Raw genomic sequence first — 21816 nt, 5'->3', positions numbered from 1 at the left:
TTTGGTGTGGACACAAAGATAGCCAGGTAGTAAACACCTCATCCCCACTGTGAAGTATGGTGGTGGATCCGTGACACTGTGGGACTGTTTTTCTTCCAAAGGCTCTAGACAACTTGTTTGGATACATGGTACCACAGACTCTTTCAGGTACCAGCAGCTATTAAATCAGAACTCAGCCAGGAAGCTTAAACTGGTTGGATCTCCTAACAGGACAATGATCCAAAACACACCTCAAAATCAACACAAAAATGGCTCATTGACCACAAAATGAAACGTTCTGTTATGACCACCCCAGTCCCCTGACCTAAACCCCATCTGTGGGATGAGTTGAAGAGCGTGGACCTGGAATCTGAAGGCTGTGGAAAGGTTCTATATGGAGGAATGGTTTCGGATCTCTTGCCATACGTTCTACACTCTCAGAAGACTCAGAGCTGTTATCTTTGTGAAGGTAGGCTGTATAAAGTATTAAACGTGCCAACAATTGGATATACAGTCCTGGGCATAAAAAAATGGGCAAGGCTCAAAATACAATGTTTTTTACTGATGGTTTTGGGCTGGTCAGTCCCGATTTAAACCCTATAGAGTAATTTGGTCTCACATTAAACACAAACTAGCTTGGTAATGTCTGAAGCCGTCATTGCTCAGAGGAAAAATACTGACTTTTCTTTCTTGGCCCATGTTTTTGCCCAGTCTATAGAACTATTTTTTCTACGTAGCCCAAAAAATTGTAGAATCATATCCCAACCTCTGTTCACGACTCAGACACACTCTCTACACTTAAAACTAGACTCAAAGCTTTTCTGTTTGCACAAGCATTTTGCTACTATCAGTTGTTGCACTATTAACCCACTAATATCTCTCCATAAATGGACCTGTCCTGTTAATCAATTTCTTTCTCTCTCTCTCTCTCTCTCTCTCTCTCTCTCTCTCTCTCTCATTTGAGCCCCTGAGTGATGTCTGCCTAAGCCACTAGAGCTGCTAGGGTCACCAGAGCTCCATCTCTGTTTTTGACCACCATGGAGTTTCATGCTCTACAAAGCTGTGCAAACCTCACCTGCATGATCTGACCCTCCTGATGATGATGCTGCTGCCTAAACTCAAACTATTTAATTAACCCCTGCTCCACCTGTTTTTCCCCGTTTTTGTATTCTAATATTTAATTAATTATTATAATAATTAAATATTTAACTAATGCTGTTTGCTATCCGGTGTCAACCAGAGGAGGATGGGTTCTGCTTTTGAGTCTTGGTTCCTCTCAAGCTTTCTTCCTCTTCGTCACTGGCGACACTCATGGGGGCGTGGACCCGGATTTTTCTGTAAAGCTGCTTTGTGACAACACCTGTTTGTAAAAAGCGCTATATAAATAAACTCTGACTTGACTATTTTGAGAAAAATATCGCTGCTGTCGGAAGAAAACATTGTATCTCCATTTTTTCTGTTTTTCAGTTTTTGACATTATTCGAAAATGCCTGTTGCTGTTTACATTGTGTGCAAAGTTCATGATAACTGGACCAAAAGAAATGACCCAAAAATGACTTGGAAAAAATTCTGGTTCCATTGACTTACATTAAAAGTAAAGTGTGTTTTTTCCTTCTCCTGTAAAGTTACCATTTTGGAGATACAAGGTTTTCTTCTGACAACAGCGATATTTATGCCGTGATAAGATTTTGTTTTTATTTATTATTGTACTTCCACGGTCAGATTATTGTTAATATTTTGAATTAAAGATTAAAAGAACAGCAATAAAGAATGTTTTAACAGTCCGCTTTGCTCATATTTCCCCGAGGTGCCAACATTTGTGGAGGGCACTATAAAATACAGTAGCAGTCAAAAGTTTGGGCCCACTGACTCAAGATGATTTAACAAGATAAAGAAGGTCCATTTTGATTTCAGGTTGACCTTAATCAGGTAAACGATTAGCCTGTTTGTAGTAAGTTTATTCCTTACTAGCCTTGCAAACTAGCAAACGGTCTTGTTGTGTTCATGTCGATGAGAATTATCGTCATTAATTCCTCTACAATGTAAACCACACTAGATATATTGCTTCCTCCTCTATTTATGTATCTTGTTTTTAGACAAGATGTTCTGATTGTAAGCTCCGCCCCTTTTCCCAAGTCCCAATCAACTCAAATTCCCAGCACCAATAGCAGAACCACTTCCATTCCTTATCAACACTATTGCTTTTACTCATTTATAGTTTCCCTCACAGATCCAGGAGAGGTCATGTTAGCTAAGCTAACTAGCCTCGTAGGTCTGCTTAGTTTGCCTCATGATGAATATTAATCGAAAATTAATGCTAGAGATACTGAAATGACACCATGAATGAATGAAGTAGTAAAGAGGCATTCCAGCCTAAAACTAGTGGTTTTTTTTTGTTTTTTTTTCACTTTTACCCAATTTTTCTCCCCAATTTAGTCGTCTTCAATTCCACCCGCTAGTTAGGACTCCCCCAATCACACGATGCTATCAACGCTAGGAGGGTGAAAGCTAACACAGGCTTCCTCCGAGGCCTGTGAAACCAACCACCGCTTCTTTTCGAGTTGCCGCTCACGCGACGTCACTGGACAGCCGAACGCGCTCGGAGGAAAGCGCCAACCGCCAGATCTGTTACGTCAAGTAACAGACGCCTGCGCTGACTAGCATCGCGCTGAGTGATGGGGGGAGAAGGAGGGGCCATCCTACCCACCCAGAGAGAGCGAGGCCAATTGTGCTCTCTCGGACTCCCGGCTACGGATGGCTGTAGCATCACCAGGGATCAAACTCGCGATCTCCTGATGACAGGGCCAACGCTTAGACGGTTGCGCCACTCGGGAGCCCTAAAACTAGTGTTTAATATGCTATTTGTGGTGTAATATGTTATTCACGATTTGAAAGAATTCACAGTTTTGCTTGCCTCTCACTACAGTCCCCAGCATGCATTACATAACTACCTAATACAACCACTGGGAATCCCCCCACAGCAGTGAAGACGTCCTGACTGCTAGCAAAGCCACTGACGTAGAGGCTAATAAACGCAGACGTAAAGTTAGCAATCAGACCTCCTCCTGCATTCGCCAGCTAGTGAAATTAAGCAATAACAAACAGGCCGCCATGATGTATCTGCCCCTAAGTGCTTGTGTTAACACTCAACCCCCTCCCTCACCCCCCTCCCTCACCCCCCTCAACAAAACAAGTCATTTGACCAATGACCAACGCTCAAACTTTTGCACACAACTGTTTTTGGCTCTCAGAATGTCATTAAGATTATGAAAAACATCCATGCAATCAGGTGTGCCCAAACTTTTGACTGCTGCTGTAATCGTGCTCTTTCTAAGGACGGGACAGTTTCAGACGTTCCTCAGTATTTTGGTCCATGGTCGTCCTCGCTGCTCTCTCCTTCGCTCTCCTCCTGTCCCGCCTTCCTGCTCAAGGATGGTTCTCTGGGCACAGGTTCAACCCCCAGCACCTGCCGCTGGACCAGCCTGCAGTAGAGCCCCCCGCGGGCCATCAGCTCAGCATGCCGGCCCTGCTCCACCACCGACCCTCCGTCCAGCACGATGATGCTGTGGGCTCGCTCCACCGTGCTCAGCCTGTGGGCAATCACCAGCACCGTGCGGTTCTCCATGACGCCGTTCAGGGCCTCCTGAACCTGGAAGAGAGCAGCGGAACGAAGTTAGCATTTGTGGTCAGTCAGCCAAGACATGAACTGTTTCCAATGCAGCTACGAGGCTAACGTAGATAACAAGTAATGGAAGCTTATGAGCAACAATTGGCATCATGCAAACCGCAGGCCTAAACCCTCAGACTTGTATGATATGTTGCTTTTTATAAAGATGGAGAAAAGTACAGGAATATGAGGTCTGACCACTGCATTGGTCAATTTTCTCATACTGGAAAGGCTGTGGATGTTTTCAGATCCGAAGGAGATCTTTTTCCTCCCTCTCAAAGATGATAGCTTTAAATGCTGTTTATCTGATGGGGACAGTTTTGGTGGTGTACCAGGTCTTCCAGGTGGTTGCTAGTAGTTCCATTTTCTCTGTATCTTTCAATCATTTTTTAAACTCTAGTTTTCGAATCGTCACTTATTTTCCTTTGACTTTCTCCTTCCTGATGCAAGTGGATTATCTTCGATCTTATCTCTTCAGGAATCTCTCCAGAAAAATGAATAACTTGTTCCTAAAGGCTGTTTGACTGGAAACTTTCATCTAATGCTAAAATTAATGTTGTAGGCATTTGAGTTATTGTTCAGCACAGTAAATTTTGTGAGCATTCTCCACCCACCACATGCTCGCTCTCGGCGTCCAGCGCGCTGGTGGCCTCGTCCAGCACGAGCACGCAGGGGTTCCTGATGAGGGCGCGAGCGATGGCCACTCTCTGCTTCTGCCCTCCGGACAGTTGGGTCCCCTTCTCCCCGACACCTTTACCACCATACAGAGACAAAACTGATAAGGCACCTCACAAAATTACACCTTGACTCATATTTGTGTGGCAAATTGATTCACACTTTACAATCACATCATTCTACCGTCTTAATGAAGACGTTTTGTTTATTTCATGTTATTCTCTCCAGTCATTATAATTTTAACACTATAAAGTTTGGTGATCAGGGGGAGCAGTGCAGTCACTGCTCGATGTCAAACTCCGCCTACGAGCACAGTCATTGGCTCGTGAGCCGCTGAGGTTAGGCTTGTATGTAAATGAGTTTTACAGTACTCCTTTTGTTCCATTGTTAAATTCAGGTTGGGAACAAAGGTGTTAAATTCTTCACAAGATCAGCAAAAACTGGCCAATCAGGGACTGTTTTTTCTCCATATTATCTAGGCTGATACAGCTAACTGAGCTCTCCTATTGGTTAGGACCTCAAGTGCTGTATAGAAGTCCTAACACATTAGATTAACCATCAGCATAAAAACGAAATGACAGAGGAATCAACCAATCACTTTGTGATTTCCACTTATTTTGTTAAAAAAAAAAACGTCATTGTAGGCAACTTCTGGAAGTTCTAGACACCAAAGAAGGTTCATGCAGCGAGAGCCGCCATGTCAAAATATCTCCGGGAACGTGTGCATGTGGTGTTGGCGAGATTTATGAGACAACTAAGACCTGAGTCTTATTCACACTACGGGGTAATTCTGCCCGTTTCACTAAACGTTTTACATTTTAAACCTCCCCTCTAGGTGGAACTGACCTGTGTTGTAGCCTTTGGGAAGACTGCAGATGAAGTTATGAGCGTTGGCTTTGGTAGCAGCTGCAATGACCGTATCCATCGGAGTGTCGCTGAGGCCGTAGGCGATGTTCTTCAGCACCGAACGAGCAAACAGGACAGGCTCCTGACCCACCATAGCAACCTGCAACAGCACCAAGGGACGACACTTAGGACCATCATTGCAGCCACGACCTCAGAGTTTAACCCCTTCAATAACAGAGAATTATTTATAGTAGATACCAAATACGTCCCAGTAGTTACTGAATAATTTAGAGTAGCTGCTGAATAATTCAAAGCTGCTACTGAATTATTCATAGCAGTTACTACTTAATTCATAGAAGTTACTGAATATTTCATGGTACTCACTAAATAATTCATGATAGTCACTGAATATTTGTAGCAGTTACTACATAATTCACAGTTGGTAATAATAATATGCAGAAGTTACTGAATAATTCGTAGCAGTTAATGATTAACGCAAACTAGTTAATGAATAATTCATAAAGTTACTTTAAAATTCATATTGGCTACTAAATAATACAAAACATTTACAGACTAAAATATATATTACACAGAAAATTGCAGGAAAGGCATTTCAGGAGCTCAAACATGAGAGTTAGCAGAACTCAAATGTGAGAGAGAACTGTTCTGTAGTACTAGCTAATGAATTCAATGATGAATTAATGACAAAGCGCACTTGCTAGAATATTCCTAGTCCAAACACTAGAGCTGGCCGATAACTGAATTTTTCCTTTTATACATATAATGCAAATATACATAATAATAATAATATTAATAATAATAATAATAATGTTAAAATAAATATAACACTTCATTAACACATTTCATGTATTATACAGCATTACAATGAGTAACCCAGGCTGATGCAGGTAGTCCCAATTTATACATTTTGTATATGTTTACGCTTTGGCAGATATGCACATAAAATTTTATCTCAGCCCACAATTCCTGTATTGGTGCCTCTCTAATAAACACATTTTATAAAATATTTACTAATAATTGTAATAATAATAATAATAATAATAACAACAACTGATCTTTTTACAGTGTAAATCATCTTAACTGCACCTTTAAAATGTAATTTAAACCTGATAATGCAAAACAATAACAGGTTATCTGAAAACATTACCACTGAAAGGAAATATGACAAATCTTTTTTCCAATTAAATTTTTTTTTATTCATACAACACTTTTTTTTACTGTATTATGCCTATTTATTACCTGAACGAATGCCTCAATAGTAATTAATTACTCTTTACATTTATCATCACTGAGATGTTTTGCTACAATAACTGTAACTCATACATGCTAGAAATGAAAGTAAAAACTAAAGTCGGCTTAATGACACTCCAGCATGGATCGTACCCTGGAGTGAAGGTAGCCGTGCTGGTAGGTTTGAACCGGCCGGCCGTCCAGCAGCACCTGGCCGTGTTGAGGAGAGTAGAAGTTCTCCAGAAGACACACACAGGAGCTCTTCCCGCTGCCCGATGGACCGACCAGTGCAGTGACCTCCCCTGGACGAATGCTGAAGGACACATCCTGCAAACAATGAAACGTGTGGGTTTAGTTTCATTTACAGTAGCCTGCAGCCTGAATTTTTGTCCATGTTTACAGTCAACAGTATGTCATACAGTGTCTGTAAGCCACTGAATATTTGACATGAACAGCTGGACACCTTTTCTATAAGCTTGTATTCCTTGTTAGCTACCTTAGCCTTGACGCTCCAGAACTAATACTGCATCTACAATGGTCTGTCACGGTAATGCACTGCAACAGATCCCATTTATTTATTTATTTATTAAGACACGCGACCATATATTTTCAATCTGCCGCTAATGCAACATCACTGGACAGCTCAACACGCTTGGAGGAGAGCACTAACTGCTAATTCTGTTACATCAGCTAACAGACACGTGTGCTGGCTAGCATTGCGCTAATAGATGGTGGTGGGGGGGAGGCATCCCACCCACCCAGAGAGAGGGAGGACAATTATGCTCTCTTGGACATCCAGACGCAGATGGCTGTGGCATCGGGTGCATCATGGATGGGTGTGTTACATTTGGAGAACATGATCAAATTTGACAAAAGTTAATTACACTGTATATTTAAACACAGCTGTTTTCCCTCCAATTGAAAACATGAGAGGGAAGAAGATGAGTTGGATGCTAATAGACAGAAATCAGTGATGTTGACAGCAATTGATAATCATTGACCTCTTTCTTCCAAAGCCAAATCTGTCCAACTGAATCAATGTTTTTCAAAATGCTGGAGTGATATCACAGACTATGCTGACTTTCAGATCATTCAAAAAATTAATTACATAAACATTGACCTAGCAAGGCTAAATTCCAATTGGACTTTGCTGGGAACGCCCTCAATGTAAATGTACCACAAAGAAGCAAACCTCAGACGTATGTCATGTCTGACCGACTACGTTTAGGCTGAGGAGGGAAATGGTGTAACTTGTCAAACTAATCCAGCTTGACTGCAAATGTCCTGCCCACATCAGAAGCAATACCTTCAGGATAGCCGTCTCAGGTCGCGTAGGATAGGCGAACGTCACGTTCTTGAACTCCACCAGGCCGCTGAATGAGTCCGGAGCTTCGAGACCATCGAGACCATGCTTGGGTTTCCTGTCGATGTACTCGAACACTTTCTCCGCTGCCCCCACGCCCTGCATTAGGCCTGTATACACCGCTCCTATGCTCTGCAAGGCAGATTGAAAAATGAGCATTGTGATACACTCTGTCAATACACAGTCTGCAAAACTTTGCACACCCCTGGCATTTTCTTGATTTTCTAAGTGAAAATAACTGAACACATCCTCTACAGAGAACTTTGATATGGCGTTTTCTGTGCATCTTAGTGTCCATTTTTTGTTTACTTGCTTAATAAAATGTGCATATGGCTGCGTATACACATTTATAGACACACTTCCAACAAGGATGACCATTAACGCATGGCTACCAAGAACTATATGCATTTCTTGCAGTATAATGTTACACAGATGACTAATAAACACTGACCTCCAGACATTCGCCCAGTTCCAGCACATAGATGATGAAGGAAATAAGGGTTCCTCCACTCATCTGATCTGTTATCACCAAGTGGCCCCCGTAAAACAGCATAGCCACCTGCAAAGCCAGCTCCGAAATCTGAAACAGCAGACATGGAGGTTTGCATGGGGTTAATCATGTGAAATTATTTGAATGAAAATGACATTTACGTGAGACCAGCCTTGGTTCTAATGCTCACCTTCTGATTCAGCACTGATAGTTCTAACCCTAGGAACCTGAACCTTACCAGAGATGTGACTGTATGGAACTATGGAACAAAACATGTTTGTATCATGCAGGAATTTTTGGTGAGCAGAGTGACTGAGGAAATATACTGTATACTGGCAAAAACTGCCGTGTTTGGCCCCCTATATTAACTACAGTTCATTATATCTGGTCTCATTATAAGACAAGGACTTTCTAATTAAAGCTTCATACTAAAAGAATTATCTATCTGAGATGTTTTTTCTGTTTTGAACAGTTTTTAATTACTGTTGATGCCAAGCATCAGCTGGAATTCCTGATATATTCCTGATATTTTTGTTCATACATTTTTGAACAAACAAGCAAGTTGATTGAAAATGTTTTACTTCATTAAATTAATTCACTAATTATGATTTTTTCTTTTCTAAATAACTGCATGATACCCACACAGGTGGACCACATGAAGCAGGCGTAGGCCAGAGCCTGTTTCTTGTTGAGTCTGAAGACCTCCAGTAGTCTTTCGTAATATGAGTTGGCCTCCTGCTCCTCATTAGCGAAGCTCCGCACCGTCCGCATGGCCGAGATCGTCTCCTCGGCCACTTTGTTTGCGTGCGCCAGCGACGTCTGGACCTCTTTAGTTAATTTCTGCACAAAAGAACATACTAAATTTTAAAATTGTATCATATACACATCATAAAGAATACAGTTCTGCACATTTTAATGCACAATTACTGTTTATTTGCTGAATCTGAGAGAATTAAAACATAAAATGTGGCCTGCTCAAAAGTAATGGCACACTTTATATTTGATGTTTTACTTTTTCCAATGTTAAAATTTGCAGAGAAATGTCAAATTAAAGTGTGTACAGTAATGTTGACTTGCTGTGTTTTTCCACCCTTTGCACTGATGCAGGTTTCCTGACCGCCTAAAACGAAACCCGACTCCCCTCTGCTCTTTCAGACTTGCCTTGTAATACTGGCCGTAGAGCTTGGAGACCACAGCGATGTAAGGGAAGCCCATGAGGGTGACGAGAGACAGCTTCCAAGACATGCCGAACATGAAGATCAAGAAGCCCACGCCCTTGACAAAGCTGCGCAGGAAAAGGTTGACGTTCTGGGAGATCAGGTCGCTGACCTCTGTGGTGTCCGAGGTCAGCCGAGAGGTGATGTCACCTGCAAAGAGAGCCTCAAATCATTTGCAAAGCCGACGAGGAAGCACTGCAGCTAGACGGGCATTCTTGGCTCTGATATTCAAACACTAGAAGAGCATTTAAAGTGGCATTTCAAAACATCTTTGGTTGCGATGTAAACAAACATTCCAGAGCGGATCTAATTTACAGATCCACAGTTTCCACTCGCCCCAAATGAAGTTCCTCAATGAAATAGGTTTATCTGAATTATGCCTATTTAGAAACTTTAGAATAGCTACAAAGCTAATGTAGCTAAGATGTAAAGGAAACTTACTGTCCACCCAATAGTACAGTGCTATCTGCATGCCTGTCTCATCACACACTCAAACTGTGTCTGACTAGAGCTGGAATCACTCATCAATTGATCGATCTATTGATCTACAGTAGCAATGAATTTACAGTAGTACGATAACCTTTTACTCTGACGTGCTTTTTATTAAGCACTCACACAAAGATGATAGCTCCTGCTCAGAGCATGAAAATGAGCGAACATACTATAGAAGCAACCATGAGCATTGGTTTCATGTTATTTTTTAAATTATGGATTTGGCGCCCCCCTCTGGCTCAAATGAAAACTGTCCACAATATAATATGCTTTTGTCAAATACCTAAATGTTCTTAAATAATGAAAGTATCTATATTTATTGATCATTTTGTCCTGGTTCATTAATTCCAACAGCCTACTGTTATCTATAAAAATAAAAATGTAGGCAGTTTGTTGTTATACTCATTCTAATTGGTGGGGTGTAAGCTTCCATTAGCTGTCAGCTACATTAGCCAGTAACTCCAGTGCAAAACTGATGAAGAAAACTTCAGACACCAGACATATCTTGGCTGATCGACTACATTTGGGGTATCGTTTGGTAAGAAACACAGTGACTGTGCAAGACCAGGGAGGACCACGTGTTCATGAAGGCCATTCATATTTCGTACTGCTCTGATGACTTGTAAAAGTTAAGTAAAGATCTGAGTTTATCAAGCTTTTCAAAGTATTCATGCTGACTTTAGATTAGATCCCCTTTCACACCACACTATTTATTTGAATACAAAGACAACAACTGATCTTTAATCAGCAGCCTTACTTTAAAGCTCCAGTTCAATTTAAATATACCCCCCCTGGTTACCCTAAACGTAGTCGGCAGGTGTGTGAAGTTTGCTTCTAAAGTTTTGCACTGGAGCTAAAGCGCTAATGTCTTAATCTATAAAATCTATAAAAAAACTCCATAAAAACAGACAAAATAACAATGCATAGCTAAAAACAGCGGTGATTAGTGATTATACAACACTATTCATATTCTTCTTAGTCTTCTTTTACACCTTGGGTATCATAGCAACAATCCAGCAATGCCCTAGCAACAACCTGGAATACCACTACTACCACCTAGCAACACCCTACCTACCAAACAGAACACACACAGCAACTCCTAGCAACCAGCTTGGGATACCAGAACAACACCTAAGCAACCATCCAGGACAGCATTGCAACCACGTAGCAAAACCGGGCCCCGATGATGACCGTGAGAGCCGGCAGGACGGTGGGGCCCAAACCCTAAGTTAGGACAAAGACCCGCAAGGACGGCGGGGAGAGAAGAACTGTGAGTGAGTGGGGGACGGTGCGCGAGTCCAGAGCCCCACCTCCTGGGCACTGCCTCCGGTTGGCATCAGGGCCTGGGGAACAGGTGCATGCCACACTTGCCTAATAGAAAGTGTTCAAAACAAGAACTCGCAATACTGACTTGTGTTGCATCCACAGATTAAGGCTCCATTCACAAACATCTCAGCAGCTGCTGTCATTATACAGTTAGGCCCAGAAATATTTGGACAGTGACACAATCTTCATGATTTGGGCTCTGCATGCCACCACATTGGATTTGAAATGAAACAACTGAGATGCAATTGAAGTGTAGACTTTAAGGTTTAATTCAAGGAGTTGAACAAAAATATCCTATGAAACGTTTAGGAATTGCAACCATTTTTCTACAAAGCCTCCTTATTTCAGGGTCTCAAAAGTAATTGGACAAATAAACTTTACCATAAATAAAATGTTTTTTAGTATTTTTAAAGTATTACCATAATTTTTAATACTTTGTTGAGAATCCTTTGCAGGCAATGACTGCCTGAAGTCTGGAACCCATAGACATCACCAAACGCTGGGTTTCCTCCTTTGTGATGCTTTGCCAGGCCTTTACTGCTGCTGTCTTCAGTTGTAGCTTGTTTGTGGGTCTTTCTGCCTTCATTTTGGCTTAAGCAAGTGAAATGCATGCTCGATCGGGTTGAGATCTGCTGATTGACTCGGCCATTGCAGAATATTCCGCTTCTTTGCCTTAAAAAACTCCTGGGATGCTTTTGCAGTATGTTCTGGGTCACTGTCCATCTGTACTATGAAGCGACGTCCAATCAACCTTGCTGCATTTGGTTGAATCTGAGCAGAAAGTATATCCCTGTACACTTCAGAATTCATCCGGCTGCTTCTGTCACATCAACAATAAGCACCAGTGACCCGGTACCATTGGAAGCCATGCATGCCCATGCCATCACGCTGCCTCCACCATGTTGTACAGAGGATGTGATGTGCTTTGGATTATGAGCCGTTCCAAGCCTTCTCCATACTTTGTTCTTCTGCGATCATCCACCACTGTTGTCTTCTGTGGACGTCCAGGCCTTTTTGAGTTCCTGAGCTCACCAGTGCGCTCTTTTTTTCCCAGAATGCACCAAACTGTTGATTTGGCCACTGCTAACATTTCTGCTATCTCTCTGATGGATTTCTTCTTTTTTTCAGCCTAATGTTGGTCTGTTTCACTTCCATTGAGAGCTCCTTTGACCGCATGTTGTGGGTTCACAGCAACAACTTCCAAATGCAAATGCCACATCTGGAATCAACTCCAGACCTTTCGCCTGCTTAATTGATGATGGATTAACGAGGGAATAGCCCATGCAGCCCATGAAATAGCTTTTGAGATAACTGACCTATTACCTTTGGTCCCTTCAAAAAGAGGCAGCTACATATTAAAGAGCTATAATTCCTAAACCCGTCCTCCAGTTTGGATGTGAATACCCTCAAAGTAAAGCTGAGAGTCTGCACTTCAAGCCCATGTTGATAATACAACTTGTATCTTGAATATGTTTTGCTAAACAGCTAAAATGCCAAAACTTGTGTCACTGTCCAAATATTTCTGGGCCTAACTGTATACACCCACAAAAACAGAAGAAATATGGTAGCGGTAACCGGATTCAATCTTTTAGCAATGTAGAGAAGAACAAAGCTTATTGTTCCACAATGCAATACTCTACCTGTATGGTTGGCATCAAAGAAGCCTATCTCCTGATGCATCAGCGATCGGAACAGAAGGTTACGTAGCCGAATGTTCAGCCTGGCGAATGTCAATGAGAACAAGCCTCCTCGAACCCCAATGGCCAGAGAACTGAGGAGAGAAACAGAGTTAACGTTAGATTAATTATAACCTCCGTATTCCTAAAGTTGCAGTAATTCTCCAAGCTTGTATGCTAAAAAGTAATAGCGCTGTACACCATCAATTAGCACTGAACAAACTGCATGCCTAAGTCATCAGACCCTCGCCTCAAACAGACTTGATCACAATTTCCCTTCACGGGAACTAAAAGGTCCAATACGAACAATGAAAAACAGCCCCAGCCCATTATTCCTCCTCCACCAAACTTTAGAGATGGCACTCAGGCAGGTTTGGTTCTCCTGCTTCTGCCAAACCCAGATTAGTCCGTCAGACTGAAAAAATGGCAAAGCAAGATTCATCGTTTCCACTGCAGAGGTCAATGCCTGTCCTGTACACCACTTCAGGCAACGCTTGTTATGGTGCAAGGTGTTCTTAGGCTGGTCTGCTGCTGTACAGACATGAAAACCTGATCCATGAAGCTCTGAACTGACAGTTCTTGTGCAGAAGCAGTTTAGAACTTGAGTGCTACAACAGAGGACAGATCATATTACACGCTACATGCTTCAGCACTTCCCACTCCTTGATGTCTACATTTACACTCTTATCCAGAATGCCTTACAATTTTATCATGTTGTAGAGACAGCCACTTCGCTATCCACTGTTAGAAATGAAGGTTCTGTGCAGGTTAATTTTCGTTCATCAAGGTACAAACAATGTAAATGTTCCCTCAAAGGTACAACAGTGGTTTTAAGGTCCAGTTGTGAAGCTTAAATAAGTTTTTCCAGGTGAAAAGTTCGTATTTGTACCTTTTCATAACCGAATGTTTTAAAACAGAACAGTAAAATAAAAAGCCTGGAGACGAGACGGGGTGTGTGGCGTCAGTACGGCTTAGAAAATATAATTTAATTGGATTACAGTACAGTTATGTTTTCTGATCAAAGGTACTGAGATGTACCCTTGAGGGGACCACCCCAGCGACAGTTTCATACCTTTATTTCTGAGAGTGTACCAACCATAGACCTTTCCACTTCATAATAACACTTACAGTTGACAAGGGCAGCTCTAGCAGGGCAGAAATCGGATGAATCTACTGGTTGGAAAGGTGGAATCCTGTGACAGTGCCACATTAAAATCACTGAGCTCTGCAATGCAATCCGTTTTACTGCCTGTGTTTGTCTATGGAGATTGCAGAACTGTATACTTGATTTTATGCACCTGTGGGTAATAGATAAAATAGTAATAGCTGAAATAGCCAAACACACCAATTAAAATGGACCGTCTACATACTTTTGGTCACATACTGTTATGTCACATGGCTGAAAATGGCCTGAACATGTTCTGTCATTCTGTATGACAAACTTAAATAAAATTGCGTTGACGTTGTCTACAGAGTTTGAGGCAAGTGTGTGATGATTTATGCAAATCATAAGCTTCATATTGTTTTAAAAATGGACACTGGACTGTGGAATAATGAATAATGATTAACTAGTGGAATAATGCAACCCATCGGCTTAATGTGACTCAATGAGTTTGAACGAGAACAATCTGTTGGACTCACCTGACCAGGGCCAACAAAGACAGAGTAATCATGGGTTTAGCAAAGTAATCCATACTCTTATGGATCACGATACCATCTATGGCCTTTCCAGTGAAATAGGGAATAAAGGACTCACCTAGAGAGACAGAAAAACACAAGCTCAGTTCCAAAAAAAGGTTAGGAAAGACTGTGAAATGCTAAAACAGAAAGCAGTGATTAGTACATTCTGTTTGACTAATAAATAAATTGAAAACATTACAATAACAATATGTTTGATATTTTACCATATGAACGTTATTTGCATTTTTCAGTTATATAAGACTTCAGTGGCGCAATCATACAGGGCCATAATATTGATATATTTTGCACTTCATGCTATGCTACATGTTTTCAACAGGAAGCAGGCAAGCCAGTCAAGCACACTCTCTGATTACCCAGCTATACTGTTGAATTTCTCGCTGTTGTCATGCTGAAATAAGCGTGGATGTCCCTGAAAAAGACAGCGTCTAAAAGGCAGCATATGCTGTTCTGCAATTTCCACGGGCACTGACGGACACCCATTCCATGATGGACGCTGGCATTTGAACTTTACGCAATCTGGATGGTCTTTTTCTTATTTGGCCCAAAGAACACAATGTCCACATTTCCGATGTACGTTTCAGATGAACTCTAGCCCAGAGAACTCGGCAGTGTTTCTCAATGTTGCTGACATACTGCTGCCACTGTGCACAGTACGGTCTTAGCTTGCATTTGTCGATGTAACGACAGACAGTGATTATTGACAATGGTTTGTCAATGTACTCCCAGCCCATGTGGTGATATCCACAGAAGCATGCTGGTTTATAATGCAGTGCCATCTGAGGGATCAAGGCTCACGGCCATTCTCTTGTGGTTTTTGGCCTCATCTTTTACGCACAGAGATTTCTCTGTTTTCTCTCAATCATTTGCTAATATTATGCACCATAGAGGGTGAAATATCTAAAATTGCATTAAGGAACATTGTTCTTGAACTGCCACATTTTTTGCGGACATTTTTTTAGCAAAGTGACAAGCCTCGACCAATGCTAGCTCATAAGGAATTCAGCCTTTCCTGGATGTTGCTTTTATACCCAGGATGAGTGTATTGCCTGTTTAAGACATTTAAGACGTTGCCCCACCCCAGCTGTTTTTTTTTTTTACTCATGCTGACCTGGTAAATTAAGTTGTCCAACTGGTTTGAAAGGAATGCTTCACTTGAACATTTTAATGTGCATAACAAGGAAATGTAGCTAGTGGATTCTAATATGATTCAACTGTATTTTGTAGTAACTCTGTAACAGTTACCAACATCGGTATCCCTTTAAGAACAAGATAAACCAAAAGTTTACAAATTGGCATAAATTTCCTAAAGACTTTCTGACACTGTATGACATAGTTATCCATAAAAATGGCCAAAAGTGTGTTAGCATAGCTAAAAAAGCAATCTTGATTTTTGTATTTTTTCATTTTTATAGATAACAGTATGTCATACAGTGCCAGAAACCACATAAGCAAGTCTATCTGATCTACCTGTGTGTTTGAGTAATGCTAACTGGTGTGGCATAAACTCCCATTACTTGTTAGCTACATTAGGTATTACTAGCCTGCATGGATTTTTTCTTTGCTGAACTACCACTATAAGGAACATATCATACTATATGAAGTCATAGTGCAAAGGACTGTTAAGTGAGGTAATGCAGTGGTTGCTAAACTTACCGTCCTGAATGTGAAACAGGGACAAGCTATACATTTTGTGTGCACATAAATGTGAAGGAGAAATGACTGTGGCAACAGAGATGCAATACTACAACCACATACATTGTAACAGTGAACGGCTGAAAAACAGAAGTACTGAATAACTAAGATTTTGGATTCTGATGTACTGAGATTAACGTTTTCTCAGTTTATGTATTAAAGGCAGATCTCACCATAAGCCTAAATTAACTCTACTTTTGGAAATTCACTAAGCTCTGAAGTTGATATTTTGAGTGGTAGACCACTCTCAGTCTAAAAAAACTGGTGGGAGACCAGAATTTCCCAGTCAAATTTCCACTCTATTTTGCAGAACGGTTCTAGTTCTGTGATATTCTTTTATGCATCGACCCATAGTTTTTCAGTGATGTCAGGGAAGAGTGAGGGCCATTCCAAAAAGCTTCAGCTTGCATTTCTTAAAGTACTTCATGGTGGATTTTGAGGGATGTTTTGGATCATCGTCTTGTTGAAGAAGGCAGCCTTTTTTTAGCTTTAGTTTCTTCACTGACCGTCACATTTACTTCCAGGATTTGCTGATATTTAGTGGAAACCATTTTTCCTTATGCATGTGCTGTTTCCTGTGCCAACGGCTGTCACACAACTCAAAAACATAATATCTACCCCAGTGCCTAATAGTTAGCAAGGCGTTCTTTTCATCAAATGCTGCTACTTTAGTGATTTTTCTTAAGAGATTCCTTTTTACTCCATCAGTCCACAGCACTTCTTTACAAAATGAATTTGGCTTATATAGAAGTTGTTTTACAGAAATTGACTTTTGTGATATGGTCATAGCAAGCTAAGGTTTCCTTCTGATGACCCTTTCTTTCCTTTCCTTTCCATGCTGATCACAGTTGTGCTCCACTGTGAGAGCACTCCTATGTCAGCTAAACCTTCTGCAGGACCTTGCTCTCATATGGGGGTTTTGCTTTGCCTTTCTGGACAGCATATGAGCGGCTCTGTCTAAGTGCTCAGACAGCTCCCCACAACTGCCTTTTCTTGACCCTCTGGGGTCTGAGGGCATTTTCTTATTTTTGACACATATTCTTAAATTCACCTTTAAAGGCACGTGCATATGACATGATCCCCACATATTATATATCAAAATGTTCAGAACAATCTCAGCTCTCTCTGTAAGACCTTTTGACCTGGAGCACCATGTAAAGAGATTTGGGCCTGAAAGCTTAAAAAAAATGAAATCCGTTTTTAAAGGTTCTTAATATCGCTTGTGAAAACATAGCTTTACTCAAGTGGACGAATTGTTTTGATGATTAAAATGGGTTCACCAAAGTCTTAGGTTCACAACAGTAGCGGAACGCATGAATAGAACAGCAGATAAATGTTATCGTCATGGCTATTTTCCAAAACTGTTGCAGCAACTTCAGCAGTTGCAAACTTTTTACACACCACTCGCGTCCGCGTTCAAGATGGCTGAACAAAAAATGAAGTGTTTACAATGTGATGGGTCAGTTCTGAGGTCTTAGTGATTTCCTGAGTGTCCATTGAAAAGTTTCACATAAAATATAGTCAGGCACACGAATTCACCAATTACAGGTGAGAGGCAGATGTCGGACACACAAATCCACCGGTTACACACAGTGAGAGGCAGATGGCATGTGTCTCAACTTGTCTTCATTGGCTCATAACCCCGGATGTGAGTCACATTCGATCTCTCAATGGGATGGAATGGAAAATACATTAATCTCAAAGATTTTAATAGAAACACAGAGAAACATCTAATGTGACGCCCTGACATATTCGTCGACCCCAGACACTTCCATTCCATTTCAGACACCCCACACACGCCACCGCATTAGAAACCAGCTTGCTTCTGTGATGAATATCACCGCTTATTTTGACAGTGTCAATAAACACCCTACATCACAGCATCCACAATTTTTTGTTTTTTTTCAGTGTTTTTTTGGGAGTTTTTCCAATTTTCTCCCCAACTTATCGTATCCAATTCCACCCACTAGTTAGGACTCCCCCAATCACATGATACCACCAGCACTAGGAGGGCAAACACAAAGGCAAACGCAAGCATCATTGGACAGCTGAAGGGACTTAGAGGAGAACGCTAACCATCAGTTCTGTTACATCAGCTCACAGACGCCTCCAATGGCTAGCATGGTGCTGAGTGATGATGGGGGAGAAGGAAGGCCATCCTACCCACCCAGAGAGTGAGGACAATTGCATCACCAAGGATCGAACTCGCAATCACCTGATGACAGGACCAACACTTAGGCTGGGCTCAACCTGATCTGCAATTGACTGATGCACAGTGGAAACGTGCATCATGGTCTGACGAGTCAATCTTAGTGTTTTAGTTTAGCAGCTTAGTTTCCATATATGAACAGTATGTTGTGAAACTTGTGAAAAGTGTTTGTCATACAGTAAAGTGTTTTAAAATAAAAAAGTGAGGAAAATTCATTTGCCCATGATAAAGGCCTTTAAATAGATTATATCCTTTTTCTCTGAATTGAGATATATATATATATATGTATATATATATATATATATATATACGATATATATATATATATATATATATATGTATATACATTATAAGGCCATTTGTACAAGTATTTCGCTTGAGCAAAGCTATGTTGCTGTTACTTATACTTTCCATATAATTAGCACAGTTCATCTACTCAAGACTGCAGTCTTTGCATGATTTACACTCTTATACGACTTGCTGTCAGTCCTATACGGTCTTGTTTTGCATATTTATTGTATTGTGTTGTATTTATTATTGGGCTTTCAGCCAAGTGATTCACTGTTGTTATTACACAAAGTAATTGTGTTGAATTTGTTTGTTTGACAGCCGCAGTAATTAGTAAGACATTAATTATTTGTAATTAATACTGACCCATATAGAGTCAGTACTTGGGGGCTGAAGTTTGCTTCTTTACATGACAAATAACCAGTAATGGAAGCTTACACTGCACCAATTAGCACTGTGCTAACTGCATTCCTCAATCACCACTCGCCTCAAACTGTGTTGAGTTGTTAAGTAAATTGTAATAGACATGCAGAAGTTGTTTCTGACCCTGTATGACATACTGTTGTCTACAAAAATGGACAAAAGTATATTAGCATAGCTAAAAGTAGTATTAGAAGCTATTTTAACAGAAGCAGAGAACTAAATTTTGTCTATTCTATCTTTTAGCTACTTGTTAGCTACATTAGCCTCATAGCTCGAAACATGTCTGAAACACTTGAGGTAAAAAGTGAATTGTGCATATATATGTGTGTGTGTGTGTGTGTGTGTGTGTGTGTGTATCTATGTGTGTGTGTGTGTGTATATATATATATATGTATATATATGTAAAATATTAAATATTGAATTATGTATGTTATATATGCTTTAAAGGACTAGTTTGACAAAATTACAATATAAAATATTATAGATTTTATATTATATTTTCATTAAACTAGTCCTTTATAGCACCACTTATTGACACTTACACACTGCGGACAGAAGGAGGAAGAAGAAGGCGATGGTCAGCAGCCCAGAGTCTTTCTTACAGTACGACAGCAGTTGGCCCAATGTGGCCCCGGAGTTCGGCTGTTTTTTCGCCCCTTTCCTTCCCTTTCTCGTCCCTCCCTCCTCCTCTTCCACCTCATCTCCACTTTCGTCCACCAGCTGCTCCCTCTCTTCGCTCTCTTCTCCGTCCACGACGCCGTGGTCCGACAACTTGGCCAGAAGCTTCCAGAGAAACATGGTGGCAATGGCGGCCACCACGGTCCAGGAGAACAGTCCGAGGAACCACGGGTCGTACATGAGGTCACCTTGCTCGGAGAACACCAGCAGCTTGGCAAGGGCATAGGTCAAGATGACGAGGCCTGTGAGAACCACCGGCGTGTCCAGGCAAGCTGCTCTTTTTGGTCCCTCGCTCCTGTTCCAGACCACCCCGATGGAGCCACCGAGGAGGAGGCAGATGCGGACGAGGAGGGTTCCCCACAGGTCCAGGACGGAGTGGTGCATGTCAAAATCCTGGACATCATCTGCAAACACTTCAACGGTAGATCCCTGGACGTAGAGGACAGTGGTGATTACAATGTCCACAAGGATGAAGGCCAAGTTGCAACCGACAGCTACCCAAACTCTCATCTTCTCTATTGGAGTGGATTACAGTGAATGACAATAGTACAATATGACTGACAATCTGACCGCTGTCTGGTCCCATTTAGCTGCAGGTGAGTTACAGAAGATCCTCTGCCATCAAATGTCCACTATGAATGGGCAGCCTGGCCTCATATCTTAACCCGTGCCAAAACCAAAAGATCTCGTGTTGTCAGTCTCACAGCAGCACGCAACTGAGATGCTAATCTTATAGTCTAACAACATGCCGGCAACTCCAGGCCGTAACAAGCCTTCGCTAGTACCCTACGATGCTCAAGGCTTAAAATATTCCTTCTCGAAAACACATTTAAGACGCCGAACGGCACATTTCACAAACCCGCCGTGGATCCGGGTAGCTGTCGCTTGTAAACGCGGTTAGGAGTCGATATATAGGAGTGGATATATTAGGATATTCGTCTTCAGTATCGACATAAACACTCACTGAAGTCTGACAGACTGAGCTCCACTTCCCGAAGGAAGATAAACAGAGAGGAAGCTCCGCCTCCGCGTCAGCCGCTCCAATCAGATCATCCACTTCAGCCAGGACCACGCCCCGAGCGCGTCTTTCGTTATTTATTACTTTATATATATATATATATATATATATATATATATATATATATATATATATATATATATATATATAAAGAGCTTAATTTAATGCAGTTACCGAGCTCTGGGTTTAGATCTCCGGCGCTCGAAAACATTTTTATTTTATTATTATTAAAGGCCACTTCCATAAATATTCTTCCTTTTTTCGTGATATACATTGTTGCGAGTGGGGTTTAGACATAAAATAAACATCTGTTATTTAATTATTAATACCAGCTTTATTAGAGAAATAAAAATGTGTTTAAGTGTATTATACCTCAGCAATTATGTTACACTTTAGTGGTGACCTATTTTCAGACGTCTGCTTGTTACAAACGGACATACCAGCACTTCTCAACTGAACATGAGAAATGTACTTATTTACATATGACTTTGGTAGATTTGTGCTTTGCTCGAGTATTATTAAAACTGAATAATACACTTCATTTTCAAGAGAAAATACACACTTTTTAACCCTCACATTTGCAGTTACACCGTCAAAGTACAAAAATAGAAAGCTCGAATGCTAGGATGATTTTTCTCTGTACATTTTAGTTCATTGTTTTATTTTTACATTAATACCAGTGTGAAGAAACAGCTCATAAATATGTTTTATTTATTTATTTTGGTCCATATCGCCACTTTTACTGGCGTCATATTTAGATACATTAACCGTACTTTCACAAAAGTATAGTTTTTCTGTACTTTTTCCATTCCTTGCTATTACTTC

General features: G+C 41.0%; 1 protein-coding gene across 1 annotated transcript; it reads right to left on the bottom strand.

Annotated features, from left to right (window-relative positions):
* Positions 1-2718: 2718 nt before the first annotated feature.
* abcb9 (ATP-binding cassette, sub-family B (MDR/TAP), member 9) lies at positions 2719-20962 on the bottom strand. The gene is made up of 11 exons (XM_036598365.1): positions 19838-20962; positions 14624-14738; positions 12947-13077; positions 9433-9638; positions 8914-9111; positions 8233-8361; positions 7725-7913; positions 6572-6745; positions 5168-5327; positions 4261-4397; positions 2719-3628 (listed from the first exon to the last, which is right to left on the bottom strand). The coding sequence occupies exons 1-11, from the start codon at positions 20481-20483 to the stop codon at positions 3338-3340; spliced, it is 2376 nt and encodes a 791-aa protein (XP_036454258.1). The 5' UTR covers positions 20484-20962; the 3' UTR covers positions 2719-3337.
* Between the last annotated feature and the right edge of the window lie 854 nt (positions 20963-21816).

The sequence above is a fragment of the Colossoma macropomum genome, unplaced genomic scaffold (assembly GCF_904425465.1).
Source record: "Colossoma macropomum unplaced genomic scaffold, Colossoma_macropomum, whole genome shotgun sequence".
Lineage (NCBI taxonomy): Eukaryota > Metazoa > Chordata > Actinopteri > Characiformes > Serrasalmidae > Colossoma > Colossoma macropomum.
Note: the sequence above shows the minus strand (reverse complement) of the source record. Positions and strands in the feature narration are given on the sequence as shown.

Coding starts and splice junctions, on each gene's coding strand:
- abcb9 (XM_036598365.1), bottom strand. CDS start 20,483: ATGAGAGTTTGGGTAGCTGTCGGTTGCAACTTGGCCTTCATCCTTGTG. Junction 9,639..12,946: donor CTTTGATGCCAACCATACAG/GTAGAGTATTGC, acceptor CTCTCTTTGCAG/GTGACATCACCTCTCGGCTG. Junction 9,112..9,432: donor TCTACGGCCAGTATTACAAG/GCAAGTCTGAAA, acceptor TCTTTTGTGCAG/AAATTAACTAAAGAGGTCCA.